General features: G+C 59.1%; 1 protein-coding gene across 1 annotated transcript in view; it reads right to left on the bottom strand.

Moving 5' to 3' along the window:
- Window positions 1-2258: 2258 nt before the first annotated feature.
- DNAJB6 (DnaJ heat shock protein family (Hsp40) member B6) overlaps window positions 2259-19630 on the bottom strand; it is a 68787-nt gene continuing 51415 nt past the window's right edge. Inside the window, exons 10-11 of the mRNA XM_078059816.1 lie at window positions 10035-10250; window positions 2259-3637 (exon numbers count right to left, since the gene is read on the bottom strand). Coding sequence (XP_077915942.1) covers window positions 3555-3637; window positions 10035-10250 — 299 coding nt within the window. The 3' untranslated portion in view covers window positions 2259-3554. The remainder of the gene's footprint in view (window positions 3638-10034; window positions 10251-19630) is intronic.

The raw sequence follows: 19630 nt of genomic DNA, 5'->3' as shown, positions 1-19630 counted from the left end.
ATAAAAACCCCCGAGACAAAAGGCAAAGAATTAAGGCTGATGCGCAGGCTGCTGACAGGCCGTGATTAGCGCGTCCGCGGCCAGGGCGAGGGCGCAGCAGGCGAGGGGGGGGCCGGCGCGGGGGGCCGGGGCTAGAGCCTCAGCAGAGGAAGGCAGCCTGGGCGTCTCCGGGAGCACAGCTCGTCGCTCCTCACACGGCCGCTGTCGGGCATCTGGGAGGGGGCCCGCTGCGGCCTCGGTGCTCCTGGGAGGACGGTCCCGTCCCGGGCGGGTCTGGGACAGAACGTGGTCGTGGGACGACACGAAGCTGGAGCTGTTGGAGGATGAACGTCAGCGGTATGAGGCTCTGAGAAGCCACACGTCGGAGGCTGTACGAGCCAGACGGCCCTCGGCTAAGGGCGCGTCCCGACTTGGGCCGCCGGGAAGCCTGGACCTGCGACAAGGAGACGAATGCCTCTGCCTTGGCGCCCAGCCACACCGAGGCCCTGTCCGAGCGCCTTCCCCCGGGCGGCTTCGGCAGGCACGGCGCTGGGAGGACGCTCCGGCCGCCCACCCCCCGACATCCGGCGGAGAACCACGTCGATGACACACGTGGAGGGGACGAGGATGGGAACGTGGGGGGCCCCAGCTAGCACCCCAGGTGCAGGCAAGAGTGAGGACATGCCCTTCTGCGCTGCTCACGGGGCAGGGTCCATAGGAGCCGCAGGGACACGGAGGAAGCTGATCCAAACCTTGGGGGCCCGGGAGGGGCTGTGAGCCCGGCGCTGCCGCAGGGCCTGGGACGGCCCCCTGGCAGCGGGGGCTCCTTGGAGGACCATCTGAGCCCAGCCTCATTCTCACCCCAGCAACGCGGGAACCAGGCACGGGCAGCAGGTGCCCAGCGGGTGTGGGGGGCCGGTGGCCTCGGGACAGCGAGCAGATGGAAGGTTCTGCACCTGAGCCTCCGTCGTGCTCGGCGGCAAGAGGCCACGTCAGGAGCCCGGGAGCGTGGTCAGCAACGTCATGGCCCCCATTCCCAGATGGTGCCGCGTCATGTTCCTGGCTCTACCGCTGCCCTCCCACTCCGGGGACTGGGTGTGGCCACATAGGACCCTGGGCGCCATATGTATAATTTCCCAGGAATGTGCAAGGATTTCAAAGTAAAAGTGTGTACGTATCTGTTCAAAGTGAGCTCTGCGGCCCTTACTCCTCCTAACAGCGGGGCAAAGGGTTGGCAGATGGCCCTGGGTGTGTGGGGCGCGGTTCCTCACAGCAGGACCGCCTCCCAACCCGGTCCCAAAAGCTCTGTCCCCAAACGGGCCCCTTCCGGGAGGATGCTACGGGTGGGTGCCTTCTGCCTCCACCACCCTCGACGTCCGCTCAGCACCCACGAAGCCCCCCCAGGAGGCCAGCAGGCCCCAGCGCCCTCCGACAGCTGCCCGCTGAGAACCGGCCTCAGCAGCGGCACTCGCACCCGGCCCTCTGCACGGCACCCCGCCTTCTGAGGTGGGGGAGCAGACTCCCCAGGAGCAGGGGTGTGAGCTCACACTCTTCCACACAGGCCGAGGGACCTCGGTGCGCCGTGCCCCACGACCTGGGAAGCAGGCACCTACCCTGCTCCCCGGGCCTGTGGGGCGTCCGTTCACGGAGGGAAGCGTTAGGGCGAGCAGCCTGTGGACGTGGACGTGGACGTGGGCTGCCTGCCCGCAGGGCCATGTGAGGACCAGGGGCCCCGAGCCAGATGGAAGCTGGCTCCAGGCGTGGCTGGAAGACACCATCCCACAGACGCTGTGTCCCGACGTGACTGGCCTCAAAGTACAGCAAGGGGCCAGGGCGATGAAACTTGCCTCACGCCCTTCCCGGGTGCCAACAGCAGATCCCCGTGTGCGAGCATCGGAGACACATCCACAGACCAGACGACCCCTTGCGAGAGGCTCTGGGTCCTGCGAGTGGGCCTCTTTATCCCAGAATCGCTGGTTTCCGGCATGGCCCTGGTCACGCTGCACCCACAGCTGGGACGGGCGGAACAGCGCTTGTCCCCCACGTCCTCCGCTGTCCCCCTCCCTGCCAGCCAGGCCGCCAGTCTCACACGAGGTCAGCTCAGTGGGGTGCTGTCCCTCACTCAACACCTCGTCTCACCGTCTCCCGAGTCCCCGAATCTCCCGTCCAGCCTCCTGCTCCTAACTGAAATGATAGACAAGAACGGTTTTACTTCTAATTACTGAGAACAGGGCGATGCGCAGCTATATCAATAATGACGTCACATGAGCAGCAGCACGTTGCGTTTACGCTTTATTTGTGTAAGGCAGCACTGAAAATACATGAGGCCTTCACGGGCACATTTTCCACAACAAGCAGTAAACCCCAGTCCACACCACCTCCCCAGCAAAGCCAAACAAAGCCAACTTCTCCATAACAGTCATCTTAAAATCACAAAGGCTGCACTCATTTCTGGCTCTCACGCCCATGATGCGGCCGCAGATGCAAGTCCCTGGCACCCCCGATCCCACCCAGGCCCTGCCCGGGGCCCTCACCGCTGCGCCCCGTGAGCACGCGCTCGTGTTGAGGCGGAGAACGGCCGGGGCAGGGCGCGCGCAGGGAAGGTTAAGGCAGCGCAGGACCTAGTCAGTAGCAGAGGGTTAAGAAGCAGCTGATCATGCAAAAGCAGAAGCACAGGAAACCGCACAGAATCTTGCCAGAAAAAAAAAAAATGTTTGCAAAGGAGACAATGTTTACAGACAGAAACATTTCGTTCCGCCTCCTTATTCATATCTTCTCGCCAGAGGGTGTGTGTAAACACCTCATCTGTTCTTCCCCGCGTGACCCAAACTATGACCCAGAGATGGCATTTACCCAACAAAATTCTATAGGATCCTGTGAATGTGCTAAGAAGAATTAAGGGTCCAAGAAAAAAAAGATGGGATTTAGCAAAAATTAAACAATATTTGAAGTCAAGTTCAGGCTAGAGATTAAAACTACGATAAATGTAAGGAATGACTTTACATCTAAAGTGATTCACCCCCGGGGCCCCCCCAGGATGTGGCCAGGCCACTCTGCAGCGCTGCTCGGAGGTCTAGCCCGCCCCCGGTCTGAAGGACGAGCACCCTAGAGGCCGTGACCCGATGCACGATGCCGCTCGGTCACCCTGCCCTTAACTACGTGCTGGCTCCCAGAAATCTACCGCCACGAAGAAAGAAAGTCATTCCGAGAACACACTCCGTCACCTGCCGGCACCCGTCACACCCCTAACGCTAGAGCATCTCACAAGCTGGTGTCCGGCTGAGCAGCTGAGAAGAAGGCGCTGGGTCCTTAACCACTCGAGGAGACGCAATCGGATTTAGTGCTGGGAGGAGCGAGGGCCGTCGGGCAGGCTCCACACCCGTGCCTCCGCCACCCGCGACCGTCGCTCCCGTCTCCCGCCGCCCCTGCGCTGACGGAGGCGTCCTCCGCATGCCCGTGCTGAGAAGGTGCGGTCTCGGGACAGGGGCAAAGCAGGCGCCGCGAGCTAACGCGCACTACCGCACGGAGCCGGCCTGGGCGCCGCCTCGGGCAGCGCGAGCGAGGCTGCAGTCCGTCTAGTGGTTGCCTTTGGTCGACTTCTTCTTCTTGGATTCCTCTCTCTGCTTCTGCTTCTTCCTCTTGCCACCTTCTTTGAATCCTAAGGAAACACGGCTTGTGAAACACTGTGCAGAACAGTGGCTGCTTCCCCACTAAGAGGCAAACATGTTTCCAAATACTCCCCCGTGTTTAAAAAAAGAAAAAAAAAAGACACAATAAAGTCAGGTCTCTTCGCTTCTCTCCAGGCCACACCTGAAGCTCAACAAAACCACCGGCTGCCTCGTTCCACCGCACAGTGCGGCCTCTGACCGATTCAAAGAGCGCCACAGCCATGCAGGGGCGGGCGTTCCGTCCACGCTCCCCTCTGCTCACCTTCGACAGCCCCACCCGGGGCCCCCACGAGACCCTGCACCCCTGCACGGCCCCCGCAGCCCACCGGGCAGGGCGGACTCCGCCCCGGGGATGGGCTCCCTGCAGCCCTGGCCAGACCGGAGTCCCGTCCGCAGGGGCGAGCCCGGCTGTGGGCTCATCTCCACGGGTTCTGGGCTGTTCATGCCCATGCCTCATCTGAGGATGGGAACCTTCCATCTGCCCTGTGCCGTGGGCTTAACGTGTGCTTGGCTGCAGGTGAATGCACACCACCTCACCCTCTGGAGAGCCCTTCGGTTCTGCAGAAATAACTCAGGACCTTGTGTGCAATCGGTCCAAACGATGTGGTGGAAGAAGAGCAAGCCGGCACACGGCTGGATGCGGATTTCAGGTAACAAGGCTGTATTTAAATGGCCTGACTGGACAGGACAAGGGACAGAACCAGCCCGATCACCGTGGGACTGGGCCTTAACACCGTCGGGCCCCTGAACCTGCCCGAAGACCACGTGAAAGCACTCTCGGGATTTTAAAGGACGCGGCCACATCCTGGAGCACCCTCTCCCGTCCAGATGGGGCTGACAGTCTGTCGGCAGACGCCACGGGGGCACGACGCTCGTCCTTCGCAGAACCACAATCCCAGGCATGAGGGTCCTCTGTCAGTTAGATGGGGGCCGACAGCCCACACACAAGGAGCCCCCGACACCTGCCCCAGGCCTGGCTCATGGCCAACCACCTGCTGCCAGGGGGCCGCCTACGAGGGCAGTCTACTCAGCCCATGGCAGCACTGGAGGAGACCCCAGAGCCGCGGAGTCCTCCCTCGAGCGACGCGGGAGGCCCTGTGCTCCCGTCCTTCTCCGCCTTCCCTGCAGCCCGTGCACCCGAGAAACCTGCGTGTCCCACTGGGGCGGTTACACCTGCCAGACGCCCGGGCCGTGTGTGTAGGAAGCTGCATCGGAGTTTTCAACGGGAGGGAGAAGACAAAGGGCTAACCACTCGGCAGGGCAAGGGGGAGGGCAGGCAGAGGGCTCACCACTGCTGCGGCTGGAGGCAGATCCAGGGAACGGGCCCCACGGCCATGATCGAGGGGCGCGGCGGAAGAACAGGGAACCAGAGCTAGTCTGGGGACGTGTCAGTGGGTCCGTTACTGGACGTGATTACACGTCGGAGGCACAACGAGGTGACACCAAATGGCCCCATTCGGTCCCAGGTGGGTCCCAGGCCGGCCGTGAGTGGCCAGCAACGGCCAGTGGCTTCGAAGGAACACACAGAGAGTGGGGTTCAGAGGCCTCACGTGCGATTGCCTGGAGGCTCAGCCGACTGTGGGCGTCACTTCTTAGAGGGGAGGACGGCCTCCCCTCCCCCCACCAGACTCAATTACATGTAAAATAACCTGAGAAGAAAAAGAAAAACCTGCTAACCTACTACGGAGGGACAGATCTTTCCCGTCCCTGAGGCTCGGGACGCCGGTCAGAGCAAGGTGACAGCAGTCCCGTCCCCCCTCTACGCTCCCGTCCGGGCAGGCTTTGCTGAGCTGTTGACTTCCAGGCTCGATGATGACAACCGAGCCTGAGGCAGCAGAAGGCCCCAGAGGAAGACGGGGTGGCCGTGGGGCCAGCTGCTGAGGCCCCTGACCCTGTCCTGCCTCCACCTGACCGCCGTGGCCACCACTGCAGCCATGAGATCCTAACACCTGACCCAGAAGGGACCCTGGGCACACGCGGGGCAGAGCTGGGCTCGGTACTGCCGTGGCCCCAGCCCCTCCCCCAGAGAGCACCTGCTGTCACAGCGCACCTCACTCAAAGTCCCCATTAACATGTCACTTCTACCACAAGGCTCTGTTAAGATGACAACAGAAAAATAACTTGGGACAAACGAAAGGAATTTCAGCACAAATGACAAGATTCTGGGGGTGCGGAGCCGCTGCCCTTGTGACCCAGCTGACGTGTCCCACCCGTGCATCTGGGGCACGTGAGGGACACTGACCAGCCCGAGGCTACAGACCGGGCCCCAGGCCTCGCGGCCCCAGGACCCTGCTCAGGCACTAGCCGCAACCACCCCTCCTGCCGGTTCCTTCAGAGACAGGGGCCAACGGCCAGCAGAGCTGAGGTGCCCGGGGCTCTCCAGTCACTACGGAGGCAAGTTCCCAGAGCTGACCGAGAAAAACAAGTTTAATTTACCCCGACAGCCAAGTCTGTCTGCAGGAACTCCAACAGTGGAGGGAGCCAAGGGCCTGGCGCTCGGACAGGGCCCAGGGCAGAGGCTCCACAGGGACCGGCCGTGGGTGCCCCTAAAAGCACACGACCCCATTCCCAGGTCCCCCCCGACCCCGCCCCAAGCCACACCTGTGGCACAAACCTCGAGGGGCATCCAAACCAACCCAAATCCACCTGCTCTGCCACCCAGCAGGGCGGCACCAAAGCAAGCTTTCACCAAGGCCTCCCCCGCCAAAGACAAAGCGGTAGCGTGATTCGGATGATAAGTATCTAAAGCTGCAGGACAGCAGGACGGCAGCGCAGGGCCGGGACTCCGAAGAGCCCTGGGACTTAGAGGTCGACGTCCGGGTCATCCAGGTGAGGCGGGCGCTGCCAGGCTCCGCGGGGCGGCAGGCACATGGGGTCTGTAGTAAAGCAGAATCACTGGGATAGTCTCTGAAAGTATCTGCGTTCTGGGACAAAGCGTACGAGAGAAAGGGGCCTGCCCGCCCCCCAGAGTTCCTGCACGGCTGGTGCATTCACAGAACGGCCGCCCGGCCGTGTCCGTGCCTCCTCGTGGGTCGGACGCCCCTCACCAGGACCACCAGGCAGGCTGCAGCCAGGCCAGACGGCTCGCACTAAGGATCCCTCACGGAAGGAAACGTTTTAAAGCCCCGTGCGTTCTTAGCAGAGAAGCATGTTAGGTACATAAATTAGTATCATTAAAAAGACCGACTTCAAAAGCTGCCCCAAGCGGCCAGCAGCGTGGGACCCGGCAGCCGAGCCGCAGCACCACGCTGCACTCCGCAAGGCCAAGCGCCCCGCAGCAGGCCTGGCTCACGCCCTTCCTTCAAACCCCACGTGCAGGAAAAACAAAGTTAAGGGACCAATTCTATTCTTTCAGTCGTGAATTCTTCTTCATGTTGAGTACCTTTAATTTTCCTTCTCAACAGTTCCATGTTCCTGACGCACCCAGTCTGTGCGGGATCCACACGTGAAAAGCACGAACCCTCTCTCAACACTGCACTCTGACCGTGTCCAGGTGACGCACGGTGTGCGACCCCAACAGCGCAGCGGGGGGGGAGGGACGGGAGGCCAGGAACGCAGCGCAGTGGCCTGTGAACGGCCACACCAGCCGGTCACCCTGCACCGCGGTCACCAACCCCCCCACCCCGAGCACAGACACCGCCGCTCCCCACGCTGCACCGGGACCCTGACCTGGACCCCGAGTCTTTCGGCTGTGCCGGCCACGTGGGAAACCCTCCCAGAAGCAATCAACTCAGAGTCCGGAGGAGCACAGCTGAGGTGAGAGCGCGCCCTCAGCCCAGAATAATCACTTCCCAGAGCTGCCAGGCCGCCTCCACGCCGCACGGCCACGGCGGGCTCCCAGGGGCCACTCCGTCTAGTGGCTCTTCCGGCGTGGAGGCGCCCGGGGACCAAGTTCCTTCCTGTGCGCTCGTTCTTAAGAAGAATCACTTGGAAACGCGGCCCAAAGCCGCCGCGCGGCGCCTCCAGACTACGCGGGAGCACACAGGCTGTCCGGCCCAGGGGCGGCGTCCAGGTGTCCCCAGACGAGGGCTCATGCGGAGCTCCGGGGAGTCTGCTGGGAGGATCCCCAGCCCCCCTTTATTACTGGCTGGCACCCGGATCTGCAACACTGGACCAAGAGCTGGAAATGGTTTATGCAGGGAAGCGAAGCCTTCTGCTGGCGGGAAGGAGACCCTGAAGGTGACAGTCTGACTAGCCTGGAGGACGTTCACCAGCTTTGCGTCCAAATTTGCGATTTTGTGCCACATTCTTTTCTCACTTAGTCTGTTAACTCTTCCTTTGGGGCAGCTTAGAAAGTCAACCGAAGTGTCCGGCACGAGCTCACTATACATCTGTATGAAATTCAGGTCTTTAATTTCTTGACTTAACCCTGACGCTCTTTTCAAGCCCGCATTACTCACGGCGAGTCAACAGCATCAGAAGCTGCCCCTCCCACCCCCCGAAGGTGTTCTGGCTGTCCCGACCCCATCAGGGAGGGGCTACACTCCGGGAATACAAGGCAAGCCTTTAAGCCTCGCAACAGCCAAGGAAAAGGGGCTGGATGTCCGTCCCCCTCCTCTTTTGTCTAAGACTTGTGCCAGGGTCAAAAACATGCCTGGAGGGGACCTGATGGTAGAAACTGACAAAACCATGAGATTTCAGGGAGAAGAATGAAAAACCCTAGTATCCCAGGATTCTCCAGCAGGGCTAATTTATGCTGCACTTGGCAGGTGTAGTCTCCGAGGATCTAGAGCAAACAAGCAGCTTCGCCTAGGAAGCATGGGTCTCGCTCTGAACTTGGGATCTGCCCTTCGGACCCACTCTGCTGGTGATGGTCCCACGTCCTGCCCCAGGAGCCTGGCTGTCTGGCGAGTAAGACTCCACCAGGGAGGCCCATCTCTGCACACCTGATTCTTGGGAACTAGGATATTCCAACCCAGTACGTAGGTTTATGGGGTCCTTCCAACCAGACAGACATAGCTCCTTAAAAATCACTGTTCAAACGGTGATCTGTTCAAGCAAACTGAGTCTACGACCTTGCCCCCTGCCACGGCCCCTGACTACCACACTGCCCCCTGCCCAAAGACCACTCGGTACCAAGAGCTGACAATCGATGCTGGGAAAATGTCCACATGCCCATTCAAGGCAGAGTGAGTTCTTTCTGAATTCATACAGCTCTTCCAATAACCTCCACTTTTCATTCAATTACACAGGAAAAGGCTAACGTCTCCCAATAGTCCACCCATTTGCGTTAGCACCACTCCGGGCCAGAGCTGGGGGCCACGTGAGCACAACCCCGTGTGCACTCTGTGCTGTGGTTTGAAGCCCCAGGACACCCATGGTCAAGTGGGTGCCACATTCCTTCTGTCCTCTGCAAAACCCTACCAAGCACCTCCGCTTGACTGAGGATGACCAGGAGGAGCTGCGAGGGACCAACTGCCCGATAGAAAGTTCTGGGGCAGGAAGGGGCCCAACCTCAACCTCCTAATGCCCGGCTGTGATGCTGTGTTCTGCGGAGGCCCACAGAATGAGCTTCGCACGTACCCTGACGTCACTCTGACACAGGGGACCGAGGACGGATGTCTTCATCTACCACATAGCACGCTACGGTCACTGTGGCGGCTCCCAGTGGCGACAACCAGGATGGGCACAAATGTGTCACACGAATGAATAATTCAAACTCATCTGACGCCGGGCTGCAGAACGCAGGTCAAAGCTATGGCACAGCCATCTCTCAGAAATGACCCAGAACTTTCTATGGGGAATTCCCTTCAAAGACCCATCTGGGCTCCATAAGAAATTACAAGCCAAGAAGCTGGAGGAAGGCAGAGCCAGGGCTCTGGAGCAACGGGGTCGTGATCACCCAGCACGTCCAGAGGCCACAGAGGAAACACTACAGCTCCACCTGGGAGGAAGGCGGCAACAAGGTGTCCAGGAGGGGTGCTCCGTTCTATTTTTAACCAAGCGCAAGTGAAGGCACGAGGCTAGGAAGCAAATGCAAAACATTCCATCACCGAGACTGCAAGGGGCCCACAGTTCAGTGAGCAGCTCAGAGCATGTGGCCCGTCCAAGTTGCAAGAACTCAAGCACTAAGTGCAAAGTGACAAAAAGGAATATTCAAAGTAGAAGCAGCACCTGTCATCCTCTGCCCAAGACAACACACCGCATACCATCGTGGAAGACTGGCACCCCGTTTTAATTGGGGGATCTCACGGGAGGGGAGCCGAGAGCAAGGGGCCTCCTCCCGCCGCCACCATGCTCTGAGCAGCCTCTCGCGGGCCCCCGCCTAGCCCCGCCCCGCTCAGGTCAGGACACAACAGCACAGGAGTGATTTCGGTCCTCTCTGGTCTCGGGAGGGAAGGGAGCCGTCCCCTCCGGGAAGCTCCACATCGGTTTCCCTTTGCACACCTGCAGAGAGCACGGAGGGGTCCCAGGGGCTGCTGGTGGCCCGCTGGCTGCCTGGCTCGTCCTCCTCTTCACGCGTGTGGAGAGACTCGGGTTTGGGCAGGGTGGCCGGCCTGTGTGGCCTCGGTGAGGGGCCGCTGGTGCTGGCGGGCTGGGCGGGCAGCGCACTCTGACCTCTGCGCCGGCACTCCTCCAGGAGAGCGTCCTCATCGGCCACACCTGCAAGCACAGGACGGGGCGGGCGTGAGCTCGCACGGCTCCTCTCTCCACCTGTCCTGGGGGCCCCCGCGCCCCTGCAGGAGAAGGAAGACGCTGAGTCCACCGCCTGCGCTATCGGGGCCTGACCCTAACCTTCAGAGACAGGGGCTTGTGGACAGGCCCGGGACACAGCTGCTCTTGCCCGCCCCTGCACACACACACACACGGGCGACTTCACGCGTTGTCAGAGCGCGTGTCCTACTGAAATCCGTCAGGGGCCAGACCGCCCACGAAAATTTGTCAAAATTGACCCAGCAGTTATCACCCTGCAAGGAAAGGGCTCCAGATGCAGCCTCCCATCGCGTTCCCGGGCAGCCTGAATTCTAGAACCTGTCCATCTAAGGGGAGGAGGGGTTGGCTGGCTGGGAGGTGGGGGCCTGACGGCCCGTGTCCCCACCCGCGCGGGTCATCTGTCACCCCAGACACACCCAAGATGGGACAGTCCTCTCAATGTTGTGTGTCTACTGGTCTTCAAAAAATAGAAAGCAGTTTTGCACATTAGATAAACACTAGGAATTAAATCAGAAAACAAGTTATAATCGTCACTGAATGATCTCAAATTTCATTCTCTGAAGGCTCTTGATGACCAGGCGCGCAGGTGGAGAGAAAGGTGCCATATGAAGCCAGAAGCGATGCTGTCACACCCCCATCTCAGGGAACAAGGGGCCCGGGGGCGTTCCCCGAGCCTTGTACCCGCCCTGCCCCGTGGAGGGAGGTGGGGGCGTCCCTTATCCAGGGCACAACAGTCATGAGACGCCCAGACAGCCAGCGCACAGAACCCGAGCCCCAAGAAGTGCACTGAGGGACCACCTCCCTCCAAGCGTGACCTCCAGCGTGCACAGAGCGTGGACTGTCCCGTCCCCGCCTTCCCCGTCGGAGCCCCAGCTCCCGACGTTCCTGAAACGCAGCCGAGTTTTTACCACGCAGGTGTCAGCACACGGCTCATTCACACCAGGTGCCAGGCTCAGCGCGGGCAAGACCGAGCGCCCACCGAGATTACTCTGGAGGGCGCGAAAGCACTTCTCACGGGTCAACTTCCGAGCCACAAGCACCGGCCCCAACCCAGGCGTGACCTCTGCCCTCGCACCGGAGCGCCAGCCACCGGAGTCGTGGCCACACTGGTGAGAGGCGGCGGACTCCATGGTCCCAGCACCCACACCAAGCACAGAAACTACTAAAGAAATAGGAAGTCCTGGGGCAGCCTGCATCGTGCGACTGGCATTTTAGAGGTTTTCCAAAGGGAGTCTCAGGTTCCTCAGAGAGCCTCTGAAAATCCCCCACAGCTCCGGACACCCTGGGCCCAACACATGTGCTCCGTGCGTTCTGGCACTCGGACCCCCCAGCCCCGCAGCGAGGCTGCGCTAAGGGCCAGCGTCCCGTTCTCTCCCGGCTACCATGCACATGTCCCACGTGCTGGCCGAAACGGAAATGTTAGTTTTGGAGCCGTTTAACCAGGCAGACCGTCACGGGGGGAGGGAATGCTCGGCGGTCCCATGCACGTGGCCTGGACAGACGTTTTCAGTGAGGACCTCTGGCCCACTGAGGGTTTCTCAGAATCAAATCCAATGACTGAGAGGACACGGAGACCCCAGGCCTGGCAGGCACATCCCTCTGGGGCAGGGGCCTCAGCCAAGGACCACCCGTGTCTGCAGTAGGAAGGCGCCCATGAGCGGGGCCGAGGTCGAGGTTGGGGGAGCACTCGAGGGGAGCCCACCTCTCGGGGGGTCTGTGGTCTGATTATGTGGCCTTGTGTTGTCTTCGGCAAATAAAACAGAAGCAGGACTCCCAAATACATGGTGTAAGCCCCAAGGAGCTGGCAGCAAGTAGTAACTGCTGCGTGGGGACCTGACTTCAAAGCCTGCGTCTGCAGTGGGGAGCGCAGAAGGGCGGCGAGCCAGGACCTCGGTGTCTCAGGCGGCCCGCTGCGAGCCGCGCTCAGGGAGGGGCCTGTGGCCGCAGCACCCGAGCTGACACCACGACCAGCTCTGTGCCCTGAGCGCCAAGGCACATGCTCAGCTTCTCTCCACCTTGGAAGGAGGCAGGAAACCTCCGAGGGCAAGCGGGCCACCCCTCCGGGCCCCACACCATCACACCTTGTAATCCGCAGGGGAACACAGAAGAAATGTCAGCACGAGTTCAGAACACGGTCAGGACCTCTCCATGTGGGCTGGGCTTTGTGAGTGGCTGGCCTGGACGTGGCGGAGGAGGACGGGGGCACGTGGGGGGAGTCGCGCCCTTCCCAGCTTACTTACCCCAGTTCAGGAACACTCGGATCCAAGTCTCTCCCTGCCAGCCGTTCCGGCACACGCCGAAGAGGAGGTGGCCTTTTCCCTGCCACCTCCATAAGCACCTGCAGCCACCATGGCCAAGGACCACCCCCCACGGAAGAGCAGGGACCTGGTCTGGGCACAGACCACTGGCCTCGCTTCCGTCACTTACGGTGCAGAGAAGGTGGGCGTCTGCTGCTGGACACAGGCCCCCACGAGCTAGAGGGCCACCATGGGGCCACACGAGCCACCGTGTGGGGAAGAAGCACCAGGACTGGGCCGTCCTACCTACCCCCGGTTCTCGCTGCACTAAACCACCTGCTCGCCCCAGGCCCAGGACGGGCACATACACCGGCTTCCAAGGCCGCGTCATGTCCTGGGTTTGCTGGGTGGTTAGAAACCAGAAGTCTCTAAGATGTTAAGCCCGACGATATTCTGAGAATGCCTTGAATATGCAGAGACAGAAAACAGTTGCACGCTGAAGGTTTCCATCCGCTCCAGACTCTGGGCGAAGGTGCCACAACTCCCACACCTCTCGGATCCGGACACACTCAGGGCGCAGGAGGCAAGCACGTCCCTGACTCCAGGACTGCACAGGAAGCCGGAGTCCTGCGGGGGGTCCCAGGCCCCAAGCGCCAAGCCTGCCCACTGGCTCTGGCCAGAGGCTCAGTGCCCGTCCTCCGTCTCCCCACACCCAACCTCCTGGGCAAATCCTAGCGCCGCTGCAGCTCAGGCCTCTCGCCCACGAGGCCCCTTCCCTCGAGCCCCGCTGCACAGGCCCTGCAGCAGGAATTACCGCGTGATCAGGGTGGGTGGCCGGGGCTGAGCGCTAGGCTGTCAGGTCCACAGTGCCCCTTTCAGAAATAGTGGAAGGACACACAGCTGAGCACCTACTGTCCCACACGTCGCTTTCTCCCTGATTTACACGGTCGACCCTTACGGGGTACACAGTGACCTCTATGCTCCCCCAGGCCCGCCACGCCACCGAGAGCTCCTCAGGTCTGGAGCAGGAACAATCAGGCCACTGACCCCACAGAGCTCCCACAAAACTTAACGGTATCTCAAGAACAAGGAAAAATGATTCAGGGAAAGGAGATAAAGGACGGAAATGAGAAGCAAAGATTAAATCGCGGTCTTACCCCAAATCTTCGCTGGATACTTTCTGCAAGGGCTCAGTCCACACGTGCGCATTCAAGCACTCACTGAGCCCACTAAATGTGCGGTATGCTCGCAGGCGTCGACAAGGTTATGAAACGGGGGGCCACCACCCTCGCCCTGATGGTTGCACGTACGCCTGAGTTTGAGGAAAGGGATTCAAGTGCTGGTTTCAAGAAGAATGAGGGTTACGATGGGCTGGACCGTTTGGAGCCCCAGGGCAACGCCATCGCTTCCGAGTCGGAGCCTCTGGTCCTCACCGCGAGGCGGGAAGCCTGCCTGCGCCCCCCAGGCTGAGCACCAGGGCCTGAGCCGCCCCCCACCGCGCCCCCCACCGCAGCAGAGCCTCGGGGAGGGGGAAGGGGAGGGGACTCCACATGGAAAGGAGAGGGAGGAGCCTCTGGACCGAGGACGGCCCGCGCCCCGTGTCAGAATGGACTGCGGCACAAAGGGGCAGGTCAACCGGTCGTCAGGACCCACTGCTCCGGCCTCATGGTGCCGGAAGAGGGAGCTTCTGAGGGGCTGAGTACCGCGGGATCAGACCTGGCTCGGCCTCACCTCAACTTCAGGGCAGTCTTGCCGACCTTCCGAAGCACCAGACTCCGCGCGCCCCGCCCCCCCGCCCCCAACCCAGCCCATCTTCAGAGCCCTGTTCTGCCTTCGGTTCCCGCCAAAGCCCCGGGACGGGACGGGATGCTACGGCGCCGGGTCGGGAACACTCCCGCTGCGGGTCAGGGCCACACCGCTGGGCGAGGGCGTCCGCGGGGAACTCGCCCGAGCAACGCCCACCAGCACCTCCCGAAGCCGCGGCTGCCAGCTTTCTGAATTAAAACCACACTGACCACGGCCGCCCCTACCTCATCCCCACAGCCACGGGCACACTTGGGAAGTCGCCGTGCTGCTTTCCCCAGCCCCTGCCCAGGTCCTGGACGACTTTGCGCATTACCAGACCCTTGCTCTTCCGTGGCACTTCCTGCTGTTCCGACGATTTGAGGTGACCGCTCTGTACTGTGTGAAGGTAATATGAAACACAAATGCCTGGAACAAAGTAGTCCCCTCTAGTTCTACAACCCACCCGGAACTTACTATCTCGGTGTGATTTCGGCAAGCGTTTTCTCCTGCGTGTGAATTAACTGAACTTTATGTTGCTTACAAGAGTCCGAGCATCTTTTTTATTCGGAAAACTAAATATACCAGCAACGGTCCTGCCCTGCAGCACCAAGTTATAAAATTTAAAAACAAAAACAGGGTCTGCAGTGTCCGAGCCACAGTACGCTGAGATCATCGAGAAGCTATGAGAGGAATGCTCAGCAGCTGCTCCGTGCGCAGGGCCGGCCGTCAGATTGCCTCCGTTCTTTCCCCAAATGGAGTCCAGATACAGTGAGTGCACTCGGGCCTGATAATATGCAAATGAAAACAAACTTCCGTAGATAAAAACAGAATCCCTTTTCCCAAATAAGTACAATCCAAGAGGCCTTGGTTGTGGCTGCTGTTCCCGGGCAGGGACGCCGGGGGGGGGGGGGGGGGGGTGCAAATCCCTACTTACTCCAGTCATGACCACCACCAACACAATGGCAGATGACACAAACACCCAAAAATGCACCACTGGCCCATCAGAAGGTTCACTCAAACCTCAGGGCCCGGTCTGTGCCAGGCGCTGCAGACCCGCGTGGGGCAGGGCTCCTGTTCTCACAGATGCAGTAGACGGGACACACACGCACAGAACACGGTGCCACGGTGAGGTCCGCGCCAACCCCTCGTGCTCGGCACATCCACAGCATGCAGGACCAACGGCGAGTGGGCAGCTCCCCCAAAGGGGACAAAACGGGACATGGGAACAGCACAGGGAGCAGCACGGGCCAGGATGTGCCTGGGACGTGGGACAGAGTGGCCATGGAGAGGCCTGGGACAGGAACAGGAAAACACAGGCACCACACAGATCCTGAAATGTCTCCTAAGCCGACAGGGTCCCTGAGCGGTTTTCAACAAGGCAACGACTCAATTCCAGCCAGCAGTTGGTGGACACGTGACACAGGGACAACATGCAAGCTGGACTGGGAAGGCAGACCGGCTCATTAAGGGAGACAAGGACTAGTTCTCCAAGTAACTGGACACAGGGAAAGCACACCATGGCTGGTTACATGAAAGGAAACCAAGTCACAGTGGGGCCCAAGCCCAGGCAGAGAGGGGCTGCAGTGCTGGGAGCGGGTGCGTGGAACCCCGATCTGGGGTGAAGGCCAGGGAGGGGCCACGATGAAGCAGCCTACAAGGAAGCTGGGCCCTGAACCCCAGAGCCGCTGGCTTCCCCACCAGTACTTCAGCTGAAACCGAGGACGGAGCCCCTTCACCCGGTCCCGGGGCGCTGCACCGCGCCTCCACGGCGTGGCCACCATACACGACCACCTCTCCCCCAGCCGCGCCTGGCCGACTGCACGTCTCCCGGGGCTGGCAGGCAGGGGTGGGTCCTCAACGGGCCTCTGTAAGACCTCAAAGGCCTCTGTGTGGCGTAGGCCTCGTGGTGTTAGAGACCGTGCAGCGTGGCAACCTCCCGACAGACACGGGGCCACAGCCACGGCCCGGGGTACTTCCTGAAGCAGGAAAGCCCACCCGGCACAGCATCTGGGACGGACCGTGCGGACTGGCTGGGGGGACTGGGCTGGACCCCGCTTACCCCGCAGCACCTGCAGGAAGTGCTATGGCAGCAGTGAGGCCAAGGACGCCTGGAACCCGGGGCCGTCCACATGTCCTGGGGCGCCCGGCTGGCTTGAGCACAGTCCTAACTGGAAAAGGAAGAGAACAGAGGCACCCGAGCCAGGGCTTCATCTTCTCGTCTGTGGCTTGTATCTGCCCTCCCGGGACTGGCACCATCCTGTGACGAGGGGTCACGTGTGATGCCCTTACCGGTAGCAGGAGGCTGCTGACCCCCCACGTACAACCCAAAGGCCGCCAAGGACGGAGGACGATGCACAGGAAGAAAATGGTGCGGAAAGTGGAAGGCCACCAGCGCACAGCCCCCCGGCCCCCCGAGGTCCCTGCAGCGAACCTGGCGGAGGTCTCAGGGCCACACAGCCCTACCCCAGCTGCAGCAGGGCCTCGAGAGGACAGGATCCGCGTGGGCGTGGGGAGAGGGGAGGAAAATGCCACCTGAACTGCGAATGGAGCCCTTGTGCCCCGAGCGGGCTGGGCTGCCGGGCCTGCTTGCTTGGCCCACGGTCCTCGGTAAGCCCAGCTCCGAAGCAGGACTTCGTGGAGACGGAGAACAGCTGAGGTAATTAACAGTAACGGAAATGAATCTCGAGAAGATCCATCGTAAAGCAGAAGAAACATTCTAGTTCCACAGGTTTGCATATTCATAAAATCTGATTTTTTCTAGTTTCTTCTCAATTACTCCGTCTTCTGTGAAACACTGACATCTGTTAAATCTTCCAAAAACCTATTTCCGATGAAGCAAGGCACGTGCCAAGGAACTGCTGCAGTTGTCTGAATCCGAGCCACACCCCGGCAGTCCCCGGAGACTGCGCCCCCCTCCCCCGCCCACGGAAAAGGCACACCGCGCCGGCACGCTCCTCCAAGTGCACCATCGCGGTGCCGGGGAGCCCAGAGCTCAGCCCCCGTGTCCGCTCAACACCAGCAGTGAACACCACTCACTAGCACCATGCCCATGAAATTCTCTTCAAAAGAGAATTTAACGGAAAACCAGGGGACACATTAAAAGTCCGTGAGGACGCAGAGAATCGTGCGTGTTGGAGCCTCTGTCACAGCACACAGCACTCTGAGGGCGCCTCTCTCCAGCCGGTCGGCCCCAGACCACGCTGCGCAGACCGCGGGCTGCTTCGATTCCACTTCCGACCCCGCTGTGGCCATGGGAAGGCACGCGGCTGGGCGATGGAGCGCGCTCTCGTGAGTTAGGGGCCAAGGTATTCCCTCTTTAAAAATCCGTCCCTAACAAATTTATTCACCGTGGCAGTATCCTGATGAGCGATCTCAAAAAAAATCCAAAGGCAAATTACTAAGAATTAAATCACATTTCACAGTGGGGAAAGGACAGAACTGCCATTCATATGGGAAAATAAAAATTAGACTCCATACTTCACTTGGAAATTGTAGATGGATTAACATTTTAAACATTTTTAGAAGGTAAATAAATAGGGACAGAAATAACCAAACCAAGAGAGGAAAAAAACCCAGCAGAATAAAGTTCACAGAATCGACTAGGTAAAAACTTGCAGTTTTTGAGTCCTTCATCCCAAACAACAGGTGTTTCATATCTTCTAGGCCATGTTTTGAATGGAAATAAAAACACAACAGCCTTAAAAATCAACAGAAATGAAGAACGTTTTATACGTTGAACTCAGAATTTTAAAAACTCCCATTTGTGAACAAAAAGGCTGTAAATATTCAAAGTGCAACTAACAAAGAGAATAGGAAGAAAAACGATGAAAATCGGATAACCTGTCAATAGGAAAGTACTAAAAGCTAATGTTTCCAGAAAGAACAGATGCAAGGAGAGAAGGAACTCTCACCAGAGTGACTGATGTCTCCTGAGCCTCGACGGACGGCCATGCTCCCTGGAAACACAAGGTGCTCAACCGACAAGGAGAAAAACCAAACCAGGAACGGCAGAAAACTGTGAGGGTATCAGTAACTGGAAAACATGCCAAGACTAGAGGACTTGGCCAGCAAGGCGCCTCTCCTCGTGGGGACAGAGAGCACAGAAGGCACCCCAGCGAAACAAAGATCCGGGCCGGACCCTCCCGCACACTCGGGAGCCCCAGGGACTTCAAGTCAGAGAACCCAGCATCGCCACCCAGCTTTCTCCTTCAACAGGAAGAGAAAGCTGCAGCCAAGCACATAATCCCAGAAGTCAACTACTAAAACCAGACTACTGAGAACAAGAGGAAAAACCTCTACTATCAGTATTAATGATTGGGTAAGAAAAAATGCGGGAGGGGGAAATAGGCGAAAACTAGTAGGGCTATCTAGCTATAAAAAATTGATACTTTAAAAAAAAAGAGTAAGCCAAGGGGTGCCTGGGTGGCTCAGTCGGTTGAGCATCTGACTCTTGGTTTCGGCTCAGGTCATGATCTCAAGGTCCTGGGATGGAGCCCCACGTCAGGCTCCCTGCTCAGTGGGGAGTCTGCTTCTCCCTCTGCCTCTGTCCCTCCCTCCTGCTCGTGCTCGCTCCTCTCTCTGCACTCTCTCTCTCAAAATCTTTTTAAAAAAATTCTCTCCCTCTTCCTCTGCCCTTCCCCCGCCTCTAAAAAAATAAAAACAGAGTAAGCCAAAAGTACAGTGAAGCAACTGGATAAAAAGGAATATAAAAACTTACTTTCTCGCTCAGGTATACCCAATAGCCAGTTAGTGAATCAGGTAAGGGTGGGTACCTGGAGCTGACTTCGAAGCATTAGGAGCACCCAAGATAGGTTTGAGAACAAGCTGCCCTTTCCGGCAACTACCACAACCAACACAGGGTGATCCTGGCATAAAATAAGACCAAAGAACAAAAGGAGAGAGGAGTCCTAAAACAGCTGTGTCTGACGCAAATGTACAAGAGGAACATGGAAAGACATTTGGGAGAAAGTCAGATGTTTTCAGCACAAATAGTCCACGTAAATTAAAGAAACAAAGAGACAAATATGTGTCAACATACAAGAAAATGAGAGAAAACTTGGTTGTGGAAGATGTAGGATATTAAACCAAAGGTCAAACAAAGCCACTTTTCTGGAGAAGATCCTAAGACGACCACACAGTAAGTCCAATGAACAGATGACCACTGCAAAGGGCCATCCCCTCCACAGAGCAGGCAACGGACGAAGACCCCGCCATGACAGGTACCTACGGGACCCCGGAACTGGGAGAAACACGTTATGCTCCAGCTAACCCCAACAAACAAGATGCTCCACCCAATTAATTAACCAA

Source organism: Halichoerus grypus, chromosome 12 (genome assembly GCF_964656455.1).
Source record: "Halichoerus grypus chromosome 12, mHalGry1.hap1.1, whole genome shotgun sequence".
NCBI lineage: Eukaryota > Metazoa > Chordata > Mammalia > Carnivora > Phocidae > Halichoerus > Halichoerus grypus.
This window is presented reverse-complemented; position numbering and strand designations above follow the sequence as displayed.